Genomic DNA, 18541 nt, shown 5'->3' with positions numbered 1-18541 from the left:
TGATGGACCTCACAGTCCAGACAAGAAGAAGAAGAAGTGTCACCAGGGCAAAAGCGAAGGCTGATGCTCGTCCTGGTGAAACAGCCTGTGTGAGTGGCGGGTTTTATTAAGTTGACCCCTGACCTCGCAAGAGATCAGGTGACCGGGGCAGTGCTCTGGAATGTTTCTCATTTAAAGAGATCTCAGCAGCTTGGAATCCCAGTCATGTGATGTGTGTGTTGACCGTGTTCCTGAGGACCACAGACTGGATCTCCTGAGTCACATGGTCTGACATGGTCGCTCTTGCTTTCAGAGCAGGCTTCTCAGTGGGGAGGGAGGGAGGGAGGGATGGGGCCCTTCATCTGGGTGGCATGCTCCCATGTGAGCTGGAGGAGGTCCTCGCTGCAACACACCACATTAGCATCAGGCTAATAACGGGGGACTGTAGACGACACTTCCGTGTGGAAGAGCGCAGGAGGAGCACATTCCTGAGCCGGACTGAGAGGCTCCAGCCAGGAGGGGGGGAGAGAAGAGAAGAGAATTCCCAGAGAGGTTTGGAGGAGAGGCCCCTTTTGTCACCGGGGCCATATGGACGCCTTCCACGCTGCGTCCTGACTTCGTCCCATTCTTCACTCTCCAGCGCCCCCTCAGCTACGTGACAGCAGCTTCCACGTGAGAGAGTCCTCTGCTGTCCTCCATCTGCTGCCTCCTCACTTCCTGAACATGAGTGAGCTTCAACCTAAATCTCCTTCCACAGTGAAGGTGCGACCCACTCCGTGCTACTGTCGCTGCCAGTCCCCACTTTAGGTCTGGACTTTCTGACTCTCTGGGAAGCTCAAACTTTGAGGTGCCTCAGGAGAAGCTGGGGAAATGAGCAAAGTTGAAGTGAAAACATTTTTGACGCTGGTGTCACGACCTGACGCGACGCAGAAGGAGCAAGAAATCGTTCAAAGACTCTAACTCAAGTTGACGTCAAAACGCACTCTGTTTTTCACTTTGTTTTTCCAACGGTGGCGGCAGCAGGAGCGACACTGAGAAACACTCGGATTCTTATCCTGTCACCAGACGCACTCATGATGTGGAATCAATGTCAGGAAGTGAGATTGCTAAATGACTTCCTTTCAAGGTCAGAGGTTGGACTTTCTTCAGACCTCCGGGAGCGGTGATGACGTGACAGATGATGAGCAGCGATACCCCGTAACTCAATCTCCGCCTCTCCAAATGACCCCTCGCTGACCCGGCAGTGACGGGAGCATCGATACCTCCCTGTGCTTCTGATTTATTCCTTCACCGGTGTCATGTTTAGAAAGAGGAGGGGGACATGAAAGGATTCTGGTAGCTCCAGTTCGACTTCATTCAAGACAGTAAGATGTTTCACCCGCTTTCATTCATGCGGCTCAAAGAGAGGGTGACCTCACCACCAATTTACAAAACATTTGAAAGCTCCGGCAGCAGAAAACTGGGAGTCCATGTTCACATCCACCACTCCAGGTAGCCAGAGACCAGTGTTTGTCAACCTTCCTTAAGCCACTGAACAAATCCACAGGCTCACCACCAAAGGAACCTCAGCACAATTGAGCTCAGTCAAAAGACTTGCTAGCCAGTGTCAATAAAGTGACACATCATGTTAGCTGTTAGCTGTTAGCTCTCAGGTGCAGACGGTCTTTGGCATCGCGGGTCCGACATGGAACACTCCATCATTCTGTCGTGGAGGTGTGTGGTCACTTTCGAGGCACATCAGGTTTAAAAACAAGAGGAAGTTAGGCATTTCACCAGCTTCTACACTGCCAGTGTGTGGGAAGAGTGATGGCGAGTCGACACATCAGCCTAGATCTATAGTGTATAGACAGGATGTGACTGAATCCATGTGATCTCCTCACGTTGGTAGAGCATCAACAGGTTGTAGTTGTTCATGATTTTGGGACAAACTGGATCATTCCCCACGACACACCTGACGGTTGGAAAACGCTGCCATAGACAGACAGAGTTTGATGCACTGTACCTCTGTGTGGTCGCAGTCTTATGGCTGATCCATGCAGGGTTTTTACTATGACTCTGGTGTGGTGGCGGTGGCCGGCAGCAGGCCACGGCTCCTCAGGATTTTCTCCTCCAGCAGCAGGTATTCTTTGTAGGCCATGTTTTCCTCTGGACCCACGTGAGCTTCTTTGGTCCGATCTCCTTGCTCCTGCAACAAAAAACTATTTGACCATCATCTGAGTCCATCCAACATACAAATATAATAAAGGGGAAAATAACTTGAAAAAGATTTAATACTATGCTTTCAATAGATATTTTCAATAGACTGTTTTTTTATTTGACGTCACAAATGATCTTAAAAATGCTGCTTTTCATGACAGCGGTCATGAGCTCTCCTCTTGTGCAGCTCTGCTCAAATAACCTGGTGAATGAATAAAAGATGAGTTTGGGGACAGAAGCGGCGAGTGAAAGAGAAAGAAGGAGGGAGGGACGGTCTGTTCCTGCTGCTACAATGTCAACTTTGAACTGCCTCACACGCTTAACTGCCGCAATAAAAAGTCTTTTTGTGAGCCACACTGGACCATTCAGGAAACCTGTCGGTGGATTGGAAGTTCACTTCAGGACATGCCGCCTGCTCAAGTGCAGAGAGCGCCACCTAGCATATCAGAGAGGTGGGCGTGGCAGCGGACTCACTGTTTTCTTCTTGTTGTCTTCAACTGCCTTCTTCTCTTCGCCCCACACGACGCTGCGCTTTAAAAAGTCCTTTAGCTTCTCTTCCTCGAGTTGAAGGAACTTCTTCACTGCTGCGATCTGCAGCAAGGTCGATATGCAGGTTACAAGGCGCCAAACACACATCCAACTGAAGGTACAGTATGGAACTAGGCTGAGCTTGTGATACGAGCAAGAATGTCTTGCCTCGTTCCTGGTGGGAGCGCAGTACTTCCTTGGGATTTCAAAAACACGAACCATTCCGTGGTCGTCTGCAACAGCCAACAACTGTTGCTTCGCTGCGGACGCACAAAAACAGAATATCAGTAGCTGAGGATGTACACAGTCACTCCTTAAACTGGCTTCGGAATCATGAGCCACTGCTTCAAGTTGTAAGACGCCAAGAGGTCCATCCTTGATACTACAGATCTGAGCATGGCAGCCAAGCTTCAGTCATGTCACATCCACTGCTTTCCATGGAACCATTCAGGCGTGTACTCTCACCCGAGACGGTCCAGGGTTGCATGCTGGTGATCTTGGAGTCGGTGTGATGAGCGTAGACCTGGACCGGCTCGCTGGACTTCTCCAGCAGGTTCCACACCTCGATATTACCGTCTGCTCTCCCCACGTAGAAGACCGCAGCTCTGGATGGAGACCAGCAGGCGGAGGTGCACTGGTGCTCAGAGGTCGGAGACAGGAAAAGGGGGCCGTCCTGAGGGTCGATTCAGAGCTTTATTTGTCACCCAGTTTAGTATGAACCTCAGGAGAACCAGTGCAGTCACAGAAGTACCTCAACTCCTTCCCGCCAAATGGCAAAGTTCCAGCTTGATCCGGTGAGTACAACATCCTTCAAAAATGGCGATCGCTGCACTGTGTTCACCGAACAGTGATGGACGTTACAGCAAAGCAGGGGTTTCATGCCTGAAGCAGAGATAATGGCCAGAAATGGAGGCTGTCACTGGGACTAGAGCAGGACAATATCAGAAAAGAGTATCCCAGAGACACACGTGGAGAGGTTCAGAGACAGAGCTCGGAAGGACAGCAGATAGATACAGTGCTCAGATACATGGCTTGAGGGGAATGTCTGTATGCTTGGGAATGAGAGGATTGATTTTCCTTCCATGAACAGATATTACTACTCTTGTATCTTTAAGTACAATCCAAGTATTACCCGTGTGCCCCTCTACTATGCAGAATTTTTGCAGATGTGAAAAGACTGGGTCTCACTTCGCAGGCGCCCGCCGTCGTCCTTCTCCAGTTTCCAGTCTGTGTAAACGATCTCTCCATCCTGGAGGCGAAACATCAAAATTAGCGACACGGTGGAAGGAAACGGGGGATAAACCTTCACAGTCCTCCACTTTATTTATAGACCGGAGCTCTACCGAGGTGTTTACTCTCTCACTACTGAGAGGAAAGTGCTGTACTTTGGGCTCAAACATGTCAAAGCCTTGGACCCAAATGCTTTTATCAAAATGATCACATCGAAGGGTTCGGGTTTGTTCAAGAGGGTGTTTGGTGCATATATCATTTACAATCTGTCATTCTGATGTCTGAATAGCTGAAAAGTTATTTTATGTATTTGTTTTTTTAAGGAAGAAAATCTCCGTCTACCTCTGTTCCGATGAACATCTTGGTGTTGACGTCTTCCAGAGGAGTGAGAGTCTTGGCTGACGGCATCCGGAGCTGACTGTAGACTGGGACGTCCAAGCAGTTGTGTCCGAGCGACGCTTCTGTCCAGGGAAGAGGTGAAGTTGCAGTCAACAGGAAGCGGAACTAACAATAATAATAATAACAACAATGATAATGATAATAATGTCTGTTTTGAATGAAGACAAATATGATTATGGTAGGAAAACAACAAATTATGAAGTAAAATAAAGTAAACATTGAACAAAATAGGAGATGAAAAAATGAGAAAAAACAAACCAAAAAATAATAATACGGTTAAGTAAATTCTTAAACTCTTTTCAAAATGTAGAAACAAACAAATTACAGTTTTATATGTCTGTGATATAATCTCATTCGTATTTAATTGTTTTGGGGAAAAAAAGTTACTATCGCCATGGTCATTATCATGTTATGCACTATGTAGCGTAATAATAAAGAACCAGACCTTGTTATCACTGAGACAGTCAGCTTTGCAATGTGACCTTCAGCTCAAAGACCACAGAGAGGAAAGAGGTGGTGAGGGGGAGAAAAGCACCAGGAGAATGTGAGGTAACGCTGAGTCAGAACACTGAAGGTGGGATGTCTGTGAAGTGGTAAAGGAGAAGGCCAGTCTTGATGGAAAAGGCCTTTGTGTGACAAAAGCTGGACTGTCTCCTCTGGCGGGACACAACTATCTGTTCACACTCTCTTATCAGCGCGCTGCCCTCAATTAAGAGTCGCCTGCTGTTGCTCTGCTGCGTTTGCCCGTGAAGGTCAGATCAGATGTGCTCCAGTTAAGATTTGTGTGAAGATACAGGACCATCCACACACTCTGGAGCTCCACCCACAGCCAAGACGCTACCGGCGCTGTTTAGAAACTCTTCCACAGCTGCCATGCCAGCATCAGGACAATGGCAGCCCTTATGATGGAGACAGAGAGCTGCCAAAAAGCCAGTGGATTTACTGGCTAGGTTAATGGTGTTATTAATTGTATAAGAAGCAAAGCTGTGCTCCTGGAGACGACTTGTGCCGGCAGACAAAGAGGAGTCTCTTCTTGACCGGTCAGGACTCACAAACACAATCATCTTCTGTTGCTCCGGGGGCCGTGGCGGCAGATTGCAAAGAGCTGACAGTCGCACAAGTAATGCTGGACCACTATGAAAGCCTTGTTGTGGAAGTATCACTTAATAACGCGCTGTGAAACCAGAGCGGGGAGAAACACATTTCAAGAATGACAGAGGAGATTAGGTCTGAAACCCTCTATCTTAGCTTCCCTCTCACACAGCTATAGCAAGTGAGAGGCATGGACTAAATTTAAACTTGCCTTTTTGAATGTATTACACTATAGTGTGCGCAGAATATTAGCCCCGCCCAATAAACTTAAGAAGGAAACCACATCTTGTTCCTACATGAGCCGCAGCTGTCTATAAGCCGTGGGTGCAGTGGTGCTGTCTGCACCGTAGAAAGGCTTAAAAACGCATGAGGATCACTTCTAAACTAGTTTGGAAAACGGGCTCCAGCATGGAGACTGACTCGTGAAACAAAGTGGAATCATCAACTCCTCACATCTTTTATTGACATTAAAGCGCTCAAAATGTGTCCCAAGTTCCGACACCACAGCCGGTCTCAGCTGCTGCTTCTCGTCTCCGGAGCTGTGGACCCGTGGGCGAAAACGGCGCATTTTAAGGTCAATAAAACACCTGTGATGTAATGGGTTTGATGTGACAAGGCTCTATATTTTAGCAGCTCTTTAGCTTGTAAAAATCCATATATTAGCCGCGTTGTTATGTAAGCCACAGGGTTCAGACTGCGACAATCGAATCGCTTGTAGTCCAGAAATCACGGCATTTATTGATTTAATGTACCATTTTTAACATACTGTATTTATATATTATATTCATTGTTCATAACATTACCAAAAACGGATGTCTTTTTCTCTTTCCTATGATGATATTTTCATGTTTATGTTTAAAATACACTTTGGGAAATGACAGTCCAGCTCTTACACATCCCACAATGACTCTCTCACAGGAGTAGCTTGTCTCAGTTTGAAACATCTATGGAGACAACATGAAGCCTCGCTGGCTCTACAGCACTGACATTAGGCTCCTGACAGCAGCATCAGCAGTGGGCCCACGCTCCTGTAACTGTAACCCAACACACTGATGTGGCCGTACCGACGGGAAATCCCTCACCTGGGCTGCTCCCACTCTTATCTGTGCAGGTGTACTGATCCAGGCTGAACTTCAAAGGGGCGTATTCTCCAGCCTTCTTGATCTTGGGCAACGAAACCTGACGGATGACGGAGAAGATTTAGTTTGACATCTGCAGAACTGACAAAGACATCGGCTTCAAACACTGCACAGACGCCATGATCCGACTGCAAACCAGAAAATGAAGAAGGCTCATGAACTATTTATTATACGTTTTGACAAAAAGACTCAATAGAGTTGCTATTTCACAGTCAAAATCTGTCTTTTAATAACTAAGGGGACCTGGACTGCCATAAACGGAGCTATTTTCATGAAATTCATCATTAAAATCGCACTGGATTCTGTTGATAGGAATCACAATGTATCAGCTACAGTCCACTACTTCAATAGAATGCCATGTTCTGATCACTAGCATCAGGTTCACATGCAGGTCGGACAGATGGACAGACAGACTTGCAGCATGAAACACGGGTTACTTTAAACAAGGGCTTCCACGTTCGGTCCAAATGTTTAAACGTGTCGGGAACGCTGCTCAGAGTCATCTGCTGCCTGGGAACGGAATTCTGCTTCCTTTCAAGCGCCGCTGGTTTAGACGTGCGAACATCCCAGAAGAGTAAAGAACTGTGAGAAGACAAGTTAAATACTGTAATAGACATGACAAGAGGAAACATTTAAAAACTCAGATAACTTCCAGAAACAACTCAGCATTTGACTGTGTAAAAAAGCAGCATATAGTTCTGGAGCTGTGACCCACCAGTCTGCGGAGCAGGTGGCCAGCTGAACACAAATCTGGAGCTTGTTCTCCACTGGTAGCCCCGTCCTGGTCACCTAATCAGACAGAGAGGTGGTTGGGAAGGCAAGAGAAGTGTGCCGGGCCTGGGTTCACGTTCCCTGGAGGCCACTTTGATGATTGCCTTATTTCACTTAAGCAGATGAGTGCCAGTGCTTTATCACACTGGATCCATGCAGGAAGGGAAGACAGGCACCGGGGGGAATCCAGGAAGTGTGTAATACGATTATCCAGAGAGCACTCTGCCGTGTTTGTGGAAGACACCTCAGATTTATTAGATCACCGCCAGACCTTAAGTCAGTTGAGCAGTAAATACATATCATATTATAGTCCACCTCGGAAATGGGTGATACAGAGCGGCTCTTTCATTGGTCCCTGAATACTTGTCGATCTATGCACATTTGTCTCTGAAAAATGTCTAAGATTCACAAGGGTTCCTCACTTGGATGTCGTGAGTTTCAAACCTCGAAAGTCTGTGGCAGCCAGCGCACGTCTGTGACTGGAGCTTTGTGGCTGTTCTCTAAAGCAGATACAGCACAGTGGTGCACCAGCGGGGTCCGCTTCTCGCTGTGGTCCTCAAGGTCCTGGAGAGAGAGTCAGACACGAGGGTTCACTGAGGTCAGACTCAACACACAGTTTGAGCTGCACGAGGCTTGAGATGAGAAACACCAGAGTCCTGCTTGTTTGTACACAGCGCAGGATGACAGGGGAAACAAACATTTACCAGGTTTGGCGCCAGCTCTAATCCATTTTAAAGTGAATGTATTCCTTATATTATTACTGATGAATCACTGGAATGTAGCATGTTTTAAGTGAAGCGAAAACCACTGAGAAATCGGTTCCTGCCGTTAGCTAGAGATTCAAGTTGGGCTCCAGAGTTTGTCTATTCTAGTACATACTCAGGCAAAACGCTCCTTGAGAAGTGAGGAAGAACGATAGAAAATCCACGCTCTCTCTCTGTGATATACAGTGGATTCAGTGACCCACATAAAGGAAACCTCGGAATGATCTGCTCCTCAACAGGTGCTAAAGCAGCGCAGTGTTGACACTCGACCTGGAAATAAAGCTGTATTTACTCAGCAAACACAAGCAAGAGCGAGTATCTGATTTGTCTGTGTGTTATCTTCCAAGAGGGACAGTTACAAGGGGCTATGGGAGGGGAAGGGGCTTGTGTAACAGCTGGACTACATGAGCTGATGCTGTTGACTCTGGGAAATGAAGAGCAAACAAGGCGATGGGGACCTGAGGGAGGTGCGCAGGAAAGAATAGAGGAAAGGCAAAGACAAGACAGAAGGATGAAGACAGCTGTTCCACTGTAGAGACGATAAAAGAACACAGCAAACACAGGCTGGAGGGTGTGATGGGAGGGGCTTTTTAAATGCAGTAGCCCAGCAGTGGGGGGAGTTTTAAGGTCTCATTTGGGCTTAAAACACATTCAAAGTCTAAAATCTTAAAGATAAAAAAAAAATCAACAACATATTTTTAGAATTACCCATGTTGACGATACTTTTTGGAATATAATTTTACTCATTTTGATTCCATTTATTTGTGTATTTATAGTTGCAAGTTTGCATCTGCTGCGTTGTTTTAAGAATGAAGAATTTAGACTGTTGCCATATTTACTGTCATTTTTAGGTTAAGTTTTTTTTAACCTAATGATATTTAACCTTAGATAACACAACTCAACTGGCATAATATTTAGTCACCACTTCTGAAGGCTTTGTCATACATGTTTTAAATGTACTGCTTAGACTTTTACTGTTAATAGAGTAATAGATTTTTTAGGTCAAATTCCATCGTCTTCAATAGATTCTCTGTGAAACTGTTTGATAATTCCTCATTGGTACTTTCCAGGAAGCATGTGATACGTTCACATTGAGGCTCAGCGCTTGTCACCTCCATTTGAAAATCCTGGAAGAAATTGAGGCTACACATTTGAAGTCCACATGCCTGTCACACATGATAATACTCCTGCCCACTGCAACGGCACAGAATGTCAAGGCCTGACTCAAATACAATCCAATGAAAACCATATTTTGTTTTTTTTTCAGAAGTCCAATCCGTGGTTATGTGACCTTATAATGCAGATTTGTTTTGTGTTTGCACGTAGACTTAACTCTATCCACCAGGTGCTTTGAAACTAAAGGGTGTGAGGTGTGATTTTCTGCCTCCACTGGTGGTTGGTTCAATAAATGATCGAAAAATTATTTTAAGACTCGTGGCTTCTGGTGCTTCTGACAGCTTATTTCATCTCACCGAACCACTGTAAGATTTCAATTGAATAAAAGGATGCGGTGCTTCAACACGTCCATCAAACCATCGCCAAAACACGACCAGTATTTCCAGAGAATGTGAGAAAACAGAGCGCCCACACTTGCAGAAACCCAGCTGACATCATCGTTCAGAAAAAGCATGGCAGTAACTGAGAAGCGCATGAGATAGAGGATTACAGATACAGAGCACCTCATGTTACTGCATCAACATTGTGCTCGTTGGAGACGGGACACGGGTACTCACCGATGTGTCACCATTGATTGATGCCTTTTGACCAGCAGGCAGTTGACACTGCAGGTGCGTGACGTGAGAGGAGATGTCCCACAATACAACCTGAGACAGAAGCAGATCAGTTACAAGCAACCAACATTCTTTCTGACTTCAAAGTGCAGGCAGAGAACGGACATGAATCACTACAGCTGCTTGTATTTGATGGTAAAATGAGAGCGACGGGAGGTTTGACATGTTGACATTTTTTTAATGACTCAGTCATCGAGGTTTAAGTGAGCCATTTAGATATGTAGTTCAAAACTAGCATTTTGGTGGATTGGTCTTCACTGTCCTGTATTGAATAGCTTCTTTGCTCATTATAATAAACTTTTATTGTTGAGTTATGACCTATTTCTCACCGCTTTCGTTCAGTTACAGACCTGTTCATGATAGCTGTGGGCAGTGATAATTAATCTACAAGTTATTCCTGACTTTCCTGACCTGGGAATCATTATGTTGTTAAGGACACATATGTATATTTGTTTTCAGGGACTTATATCTCTTGTTTTTCTTTTTTCAATCTCTTTACGATTTCATACACCACTTTTTGTATTTATTTTGAATCATTCAATTTTGTTGTGTTCAACACAAGTCTAACATTCTTCAAATATTTCCACCATAACATTTTTCTTTTCATTCAAACCAGGTTTTCCCCTCTTAAAAAGCAAGGGGACGATCGGTGAAATATGTAGCTTATTCAATTGGATATGAAATGTTTAGTTTCATATCTAATTTAATAAGCTCAAGCCGTGCTTGAATTAAACATGACCTTAACCTTTGGCCTCCAATTCAGATCAATAGGGTTTTTTTGTATTTGATATTGAAGTGTGTGTGATCTGCGTCTCTCGGTTCCTTGTAGAGCTATTCATGTGGGGACATTTTGCTTTGCTGGACCCAACAAGTCCAAGCGTCAATTTGAGGATAAAAAAAAAAACAAAGAATAACTGCCATTTTAATTGGGTTTAAGTATGGTTTAGGTCCTAGTTAAGGTTAACCATTTGTTTTGGATGGTTAGGTTGAGGTTGAGAGGCTGGGGAAAGGGTTATGGCAACGAGCGGACCTCACAAAGATGGTGTAACAAAGGTGTGTGTGTGTGCTCCAAATGGCTTGACTCCAAACCCAGGAGTTGTCTCAAGTCGGACTGAAACCGACAACATATTTCTATCGGGCGGATTGCACATACAGAAAGTACTTCTCTAAAGGCTCCAACTACTGAGGTGAGCATGGAAATGTTATCAATACATTAAAATATACTTGAAATTAGAGTGACTTTTGCAGCCAAAACTACTCCTATTGCTTTCTTTACATGTGCGAAATCGGGTGTCGGTTTTCACATCGGCCTTCCAGTCCTGAGAAATTGAGCAGAGAGGTTGTAGGGACACATTCCCACAAGTCAGTACCTGGCCATTCACACAGCCGCCAACGATAATATTTGGATCAGATGGGCAGAACTCAAAGGCAAGAATACCATCTGGACACTCCAGCAGCAACTGCAACACAAAAAAACCCCTTAGAGATCAAAAACATTTCACTTCAAAGCTGACGTTTTCAAGCACTGAACGTCTGCCATCCCAAGTATTTATTTACTTTGCTGTTCTGAGAGAAGTTCAGCTACTGATCCGGGAACGCAGCTGCAGATTTGGTTTCATCAGCTGACAAAAATGAACGCAGGAGGACTCGAGAGATTATTCAGCAGCAAAATGGCATCCACATCTCTCCCAGCCGCAGATAGATGAGGGTGTGATGGTTATATATAGTTTCCTTTCTGCACATCTTTGCAGTGAAACTGGAGTATTTTATTGACCAGAAGAGAACGTCATCCAGAACTCATATTCCACCCAAAGATTTGATTACGGGAGCAGGTCAGATATTGATCTGGTAACAGGGTTGATCAATATGTGCGACCACATTCTGGTCAGGCAGCGCTTGAGGGACAGAAAAAGGAAAGACAGGAGCTGAAGAACGCAGCGTGGAGGAAGAAAAATGGCCACCATTCAATATTCCCCTGACGAGTGTGCAGTTAGCTTATGAAAGGGGCCCTGGTAGATACTTCTCATACCTGAGGTTTGGAAGGGTCGGCAAAGCTGTACACAAGTATGACAGAAGGTTTGGACTCCGTGAACTGCTCCTCTGTGGTGTCTGTCAGAGCCACGGCTATCACGCCTTGGAGAAGAAGAACAGACCTCATCTTCCCCCATATTCATGAACACATTCATGTCTATTATTAACACATCATCTGTTGACATGCTATCTCCATTCCATGTAAGGTAGGTATTTTTTTTCTGTATGAATTTGAAGCTTACAATTTCAGATTTGAAATCTCACTGTTGCCATGATCGCAGTGGCTTTCTGACCTTGAATGGTGGGGTGCCAGTTAATGCAGCTGATTTTCTTGTCCGGGATCAACGTGTGGACACTGAACACTTGATAGATCATCAAATCCTGATGCACTTTCCCAAAGCTGTCCACAGTCAGAGCTCCAGTTCCCAACGCCATCCAGTCGTCCACAAACACATTCATGATCTGCTCTTGCTGGAGAGCTCGCAAAACCCTGGAAGGAAACTTCCTTTAAACCTCAGGAACAACAGCTATTTCTTCAGATCACAGCATTTCAAGACCAACTACACTTCATAATGGGATATGAATAATAATAACAACAAAGCATAACTTATAAGGTACTTTTCAGATCGCTGTTCACAGTGTGTGTTTTACGGGTACTGGCTCGACCATGAAGATGGACTGCTAGGCCTTCAGTGACTGAGAACTCAGGAGGTGTTAGGAGGATGTTAGATAAATGCAGGTCTATAAAAACAAGTTTTAGCAGGGATTTAAAGGTGGCGGTGCACGTTATATTTCAGACCTCATCCGGCAGACTGTTGCAGAGTTGAGGAGCCTTAAACTCATCATAACAACCACATGTTCATATATAACATTCTGACACATTTAAAAAAAACGGTGCACTTTGACCTTTCAAAGTCTGGTACAGCAGAGGGTTCATATTGTGCAGCTTAAATTTATATTGCACATAAACTTTCATCTCACAATTGGCCATAAATGGGGCACCATCCTGCCCCCATCTAGCAGAAGTTCAAGCTCCTACTTTTCTTTTTTCATTCACACATTTGCATGTAACGGAACTTGACTTTGCAGTAATCACAATAGGGCTAAACTCAAGAATTCCCTGAATATATTCAAACGTAAACAACTTTGGAAGTCCTCAGACCTTGACCTACGTTGATCATCCAGTCTTCCTCTTCTCCAAATAAATAAACCAGACTCTCCATCTACCAATTTAAGGACACTATTTGGTAAGAGTTGGTCCCCTCCTAACCGGTACCAGTGTTGCTCCATTAAATCCGACAGGACGTGTGTTTACCTTGGGGTCACCATTTTGCAGAAGTCTTTGAGGCTTTCAGACTGGAGAATCTCCTGCTTCTCTTGGTCACTGACCTCTCTGGGTGTATACTGTGTAGCACTGTTTCTCAAAACCTTCCTGCCGAATGAAGAGCTGAATGAATGCTTCTCTGCACCGGGATAGTCAATTACTTTCCCAATAAATCAATTTGGTGTTGATTGGTGAACTGTACCACTCTGTCTGAGCAGCGCTGCTGAGGATTCTGGGTACAGCCTGCACGCCGCAGTCCCTCTGCAGCCGCTGGATGCTGAATCGACTGTCCTGATAGGAGGCGCACTCCACAAAGCCGTCCTTGGCCTCTGCAGCATTGCAGTCGCTGAAGCAAACCGGCATTCCGAATTTCCTGCGCACTCTGGAGAACTTGAACAACAGCTGTAGACAGAGTGAACACTGCGTTGCAGGCTGGTGTGAAATATTAAAGGAGCTGTTAGAGAGCACCACTGCACCTTTTCCCTCGACTCCCCGCCACATTCTTCTGCGATTTCCTGCTCACTGCCAAGAGAGATCCACTGTCTCAGATCTGGAGTCATTTCATCCACAACAGGGCCTAGTCACTTCAGCTTTGAGGTCTGTTATATGAAGAACAAACAAAAATATAGCTGACATGCACATATTATTACAGCTGCGCTCACATTTGGGCCCGGGCCCAGATAGACTGAAGTCTGTTTGGCTCCCCAAAGCGCCACCTCTGAAGGGTCAAGCTGTTCTATTTCAGCTTCAGCCCACTTATAAGCCAGCTCATATTTTAAGTGCTGGCGAAACATCTTATCATTGCTTGTTGTTTGGCAATGAGTTGGCCTGGTCAAGCCTCTGGTGAAGTCCGCAGCCTAATCCACCTCTTAATCCTCAGCTGAAAACTATATATTCTGCTGTTGAGAATTATTTTTTATAGCATTTTGCTGCCCCCTTGTGATCGCAGCATGAATTAAATCTTGTTGATGGAAGTACAAGTGTTGGTTTGGCAGTGAATAAGGCGCAACTCAATGCGCTATCAACTCTATGTACTACTTTTGAAGCTGTTGACGCTAAAAATACCAGCAATTGTCATGCTAGTTTTAATAACATTAGCCCTTATATGCATCATTGAAATATATACCCCCTAAAATGTGTACTCTACAGTAGTGATGGGTCGATAAGGTATTATTAAACAGTATTGCAGGGTTGATGAAACAGTGTCCTAATTTTCAGAGGCCACTAGATGGCGAGGTTTCATTGAATGAGTTGTTCAAATCCAAAGATTTTACAGCAGACAGCGCCATCTGGTGGCCTCTGAAAATCAGGACACTGTTTCATGACACCTCATCAAACCTTCACTACCACACAGTATGTTGTCAGTTTTACAAAAGAATTCATGACCAGTCAGGAAGGTTGACGTGTTTGCACATTGGAATCTACTGTCTTTTGCCTCCACCTTAGCCTATCTGGATCATCTTCCTCAGTCACACCCCTCTTTTCATGTCCTGTTTCAGTACATCTAAGAACCTCAGTGGAGGTCTTCCTCTTCTTCTCGTGCCCGGTACATCCATTTCTAAAAAGCTTCATCCAACATGTCCGCCATCACTCCTCCTGACCACATGTCCAAACCATCTGGTCTCCCAAACGTAGTCCCATTACCTGATGGCATGAGGTGTCCCTCATGAAAAGTGATCATTACTTCTACTTGAATAATCGGGCCAAATGGAAAATAGCAAAACTATTCACAATTTGAGTCAAGTTTTTTGCTGCCAAGGTAGATATTATGTCCATAGGTGAAGTTTCACCGAGTAATCCTGGTGGGAAAACAAAAACAGGTCCATGTTTACAAAAATATTATTTTTAAAACATATTTAAGTCTGTGTTTGACCTATATTTTTAACTTCTAAAAATGTAGGTCAAGGGGATTCCTTTCCCTGCGGAGTTATAATGACATCCTCTGCAGCGGCCATTAATCTGGAGTAATTAACACTTCTAAATGATCTCAAAGGACGACTTTAGCTGCGTGAAGGATCCATTTCAGCACGAGGATAGATTGAATTTAACAGCGTGACACTGAAGTAGTTAAGGAAAGTGAATGCAAATTAGGATGTTTTTGAAGCTTGGATTATCTCGAGCAGCTAGTTGAAGTCATTATGCTCTTATTTTTATGACTTCAGAAGAAAAAAGTATAGAATTGTTGCATGAATGTTGAAATCTTTATTACAGTCAGCATGGACAGCAAGTATATCAAATAAAATCTGAGTGTTTACTTTGAGCACGAAGCAGTCGGAAGAGGGGAGAACATCATCTCACATGAAAAGAAATTGTCACATCGATGACTGAGGAGTCATTTTAGACTCCTCACCATGACACTGTTGTTTGAGGTGTTTCTGTGCTCAAGGCGAAGCCTCACCTGGACTATCGGACACTGCCGCTCTCAGCCTTATATCCTGTATGACGTCCCCTTTCTTCAGCAGCTCCAAGTGAAGTCCTCTATCAAACAGCTGAAAAGGTCTTGAGTGGCAGATGTAAGGACCAGTGGGACAATGCCTTCAGGGAGAGCTGGCCTCGGGTTTGCTATCGGAATATAAAGAGAGAAACAAGAGGAATGATAAAGCCAACCTATGTGATGCTGATATAAACCGCTGACCCACACCACTCATGCCGACTTCCTGTTGTCTCTTTTAGTTGAAGATGACAAACACAACTCCAGTCCCTTTATATTTATTATTGCTTTAGTTTTGACACTTTTTATCCAGTTAAAAAAACCTAAATCCATATTAATTGATTTTATATACAATTGCATATATATATATATATATATATATATATATATATATGAATCCCAGTTAATACATTATTGGGAAACTGGGTGCATTTTTCTTTACTCACTCGTCGAATATCTTATTATTTAACATTTCTTCCTCCTTGTTTCTCCTTCGCTTTTATGTATTCAAAATATATGTGTTGTTAAGGCAAATATTTCCAATGTTAACATTATAGCTATAAAATGTTCTAACTGATGCTTTTGTCCATTGTGTCTTTCAATGGCAACCTTTTAACTAAAAATGTTTTGGTGTTTCGTATATCATTTTACGGCTCTTGCTCCGCAGCCATCACCATGGAAACTAAGACAAAAGGTTCATGTTGAGGAGTTCAAGTCCTAATATTTTGCCCATGACTCTGTAGTCCAGGGTCCGGTGTTGATTTCAAAGCAGGGGGGTGGAGGGCAGCAAGCAAAAGAGGTTCATAAAAGTTGTGTTGAAACAGCAGACGTAGAGATAATGAGCAGGACCAAGCTCACTTATCAAGTGATGCTCACACAATGACAGAGCTTAAGAGTCACCTGACCTTCAGGCTCTGACACAGATTCTTGCCCTTCTCATCAAACACAGCTCCTCTTGTGATCCTCCTCCTCCTCCTCCCTGTCCCTGCAGGGCGGACCCCTGCTGATCCTGGTCCACACACTAATGTAGAACTTATCGCCAAACATTTTTGATCTTAACAAAAACATCCAGTTATTTGGGGTTGCGTCGCAGTCATGCTGCTGCGTTTGACAAAAGCAAGTCACAGACACCTTACAGTAAACACAGCTCCACGTAATGATAGTTTTCATCCTGCCCGCTCTTCAAAGTCTTCCCACAAGGTAGCTAAGGGGACGAAGGGAATGCTCACTAACCACTTCCCAGCTGGGTGTGTCAACCTATTCCAGTGGAAATTCACACCCTTCATTGCTCAGAGTTATCAGTCAAGAGTGGCAGCTGTGTTGAAAGATACCGTTTACTCAGGACGCAGAGGGCTGCGATGTACCACACTTGATAGTCATCATGATAAATGATTTAGTCGAATGAAGGTGTTCTGATGTCCTATATATTTCGCATGTAACAGTAATGGTTGAAGAATATGGTACTTTCTAATAATCCGTCTTGTCATGGAGCCAGAGATGTGGGAAAAGTAATGCCACAACGCCTGCCTGTTTACATACTCCACGCTCTGCTCAAGGGCACATACACACCGCGGCGCTGCTGATAACATTTAAGATCAAAATCTAAGAGCAAATATTTGCAAATCTGAACCCGATGACTCCGCTCTCCATCATTATGACGCCAGCATTAGTATGTGACTGAAGCCAGTGATGGATACCCAGGAGATGACCTGTATTTGACCATGTTCCCAGGCGGCTGCGTTAAAAGCAAACCAAACCTTGACAATGAGGATCGAGAGAAACGTCCGAGGGCAATGCAACAGAACACTCCCAGGAATCTTTCCCACCTCCTCAAATACAGTGATGATGAGTGGAATTCCACCGAACCGAGGCTGTGGTCCGAGGGAGTTAACATTAGTCCAAATATGATGTGCTTCAAATACATACCTTGTTTGCTTTTGAAACAAATCTACTTCTAATTTAAATGGGCTCAATTGCGTTTGAAACAGGGCCCACATTTAAAACACTCAAGTAAGTGTAACTCTATGGTAAAATACATGCATCTTCAGATGTCTGTTTTATCAACATGGACAGCTTTGGGTTGCAGCTCCTCCATAATAAGATAAAAATTCACTTACAACCGGGATTTACTGTTCATATAGACGCGGGTGCTTCTTCAACGACTTAAAACTATGACAACATCGACACCTTGCGTTGGAATGTGGGCATTGCATTGATGATACTAAGAAACATGAAATATTATTGCCTCTTCAGGGATAAAAACGCGTACCAGAATGAACAATAGCACTATAAATAATCAATGTTTGTTATTAGTAACCTAAATAACTGACAAAACTGGCAGTACTACTCAGATTTGTAGAACTTAAGCTCGGACCAGCAGTTGTACTTTTGTGTCGTTAGTCGAGCAACAACTCTTACATCTATCGATTGAAAAGAATTGGAGTTGTTGTTGCTAGTTGTAGTAGCTAGTGGTAGAATGTCTGTGACTACTGCAAGCTCACTCGACGTCCAACCAACATTAGCAGGAAGCTGCAGGCAAAACAACGACATAAAACACAAACGCAAGTGCGAGGTGAATGAAAAGCACACGACGCTATGCTAACGTGAGAGCTAGCACCGCTGCATGCTAACTAGAATGTTACCCAGTAATAATGACTGAATTACCTCTGAATGCGCCTCGCGTTCACGTTTCAGTGGAATATGATTGATGAAAAGACTTGCATTACAGTTGTTTCATAATTTAAACCTGTGCTTTGCTGAGTTATCTTGAGTTTGTCGGTACTTTTGTCACCCGGCTAAAGCTGTTTGGTTGCCATGGGTTACAGGACAGGCGGGGCAAGTCCTCCGGAGTGACGGCAGAATCGACC

General features: G+C 44.3%; 1 protein-coding gene across 2 annotated transcripts; it reads right to left on the bottom strand.

Moving 5' to 3' along the window:
* Window positions 1–1309: 1309 nt before the first annotated feature.
* dnai3 (dynein axonemal intermediate chain 3) lies at window positions 1310–18508 on the bottom strand. 2 transcript variants are annotated; one of them, XM_053862629.1, is made up of 20 exons: window positions 18339–18508; window positions 15642–15805; window positions 13720–13842; window positions 13446–13645; window positions 13235–13351; window positions 12213–12409; window positions 11918–12021; window positions 11259–11348; window positions 9832–9921; window positions 7779–7898; window positions 7279–7352; window positions 7001–7145; window positions 6507–6603; window positions 4276–4394; window positions 3892–3952; window positions 3455–3585; window positions 3169–3376; window positions 2872–2963; window positions 2650–2766; window positions 1310–2177 (listed from the first exon to the last, which is right to left on the bottom strand). In XM_053862629.1, the coding sequence occupies exons 3-20, from the start codon at window positions 13801–13803 to the stop codon at window positions 1890–1892; spliced, it is 2334 nt and encodes a 777-aa protein (XP_053718604.1). In that variant the 5' UTR covers window positions 13804–13842; window positions 15642–15805; window positions 18339–18508; the 3' UTR covers window positions 1310–1889. The 2 variants fall into 2 exon arrangements, with proteins under 2 accessions (XP_053718604.1, XP_053718613.1); XM_053862638.1 differs by having other exon boundaries at window positions 1885–2164.
* Between the last annotated feature and the right edge of the window lie 33 nt (window positions 18509–18541).

The sequence above is a fragment of the Synchiropus splendidus genome, chromosome 1 (assembly GCF_027744825.2).
Source record: "Synchiropus splendidus isolate RoL2022-P1 chromosome 1, RoL_Sspl_1.0, whole genome shotgun sequence".
Classification (NCBI taxonomy): domain Eukaryota; kingdom Metazoa; phylum Chordata; class Actinopteri; order Syngnathiformes; family Callionymidae; genus Synchiropus; species Synchiropus splendidus.
Note: the sequence above shows the minus strand (reverse complement) of the source record. Positions and strands in the feature narration are given on the sequence as shown.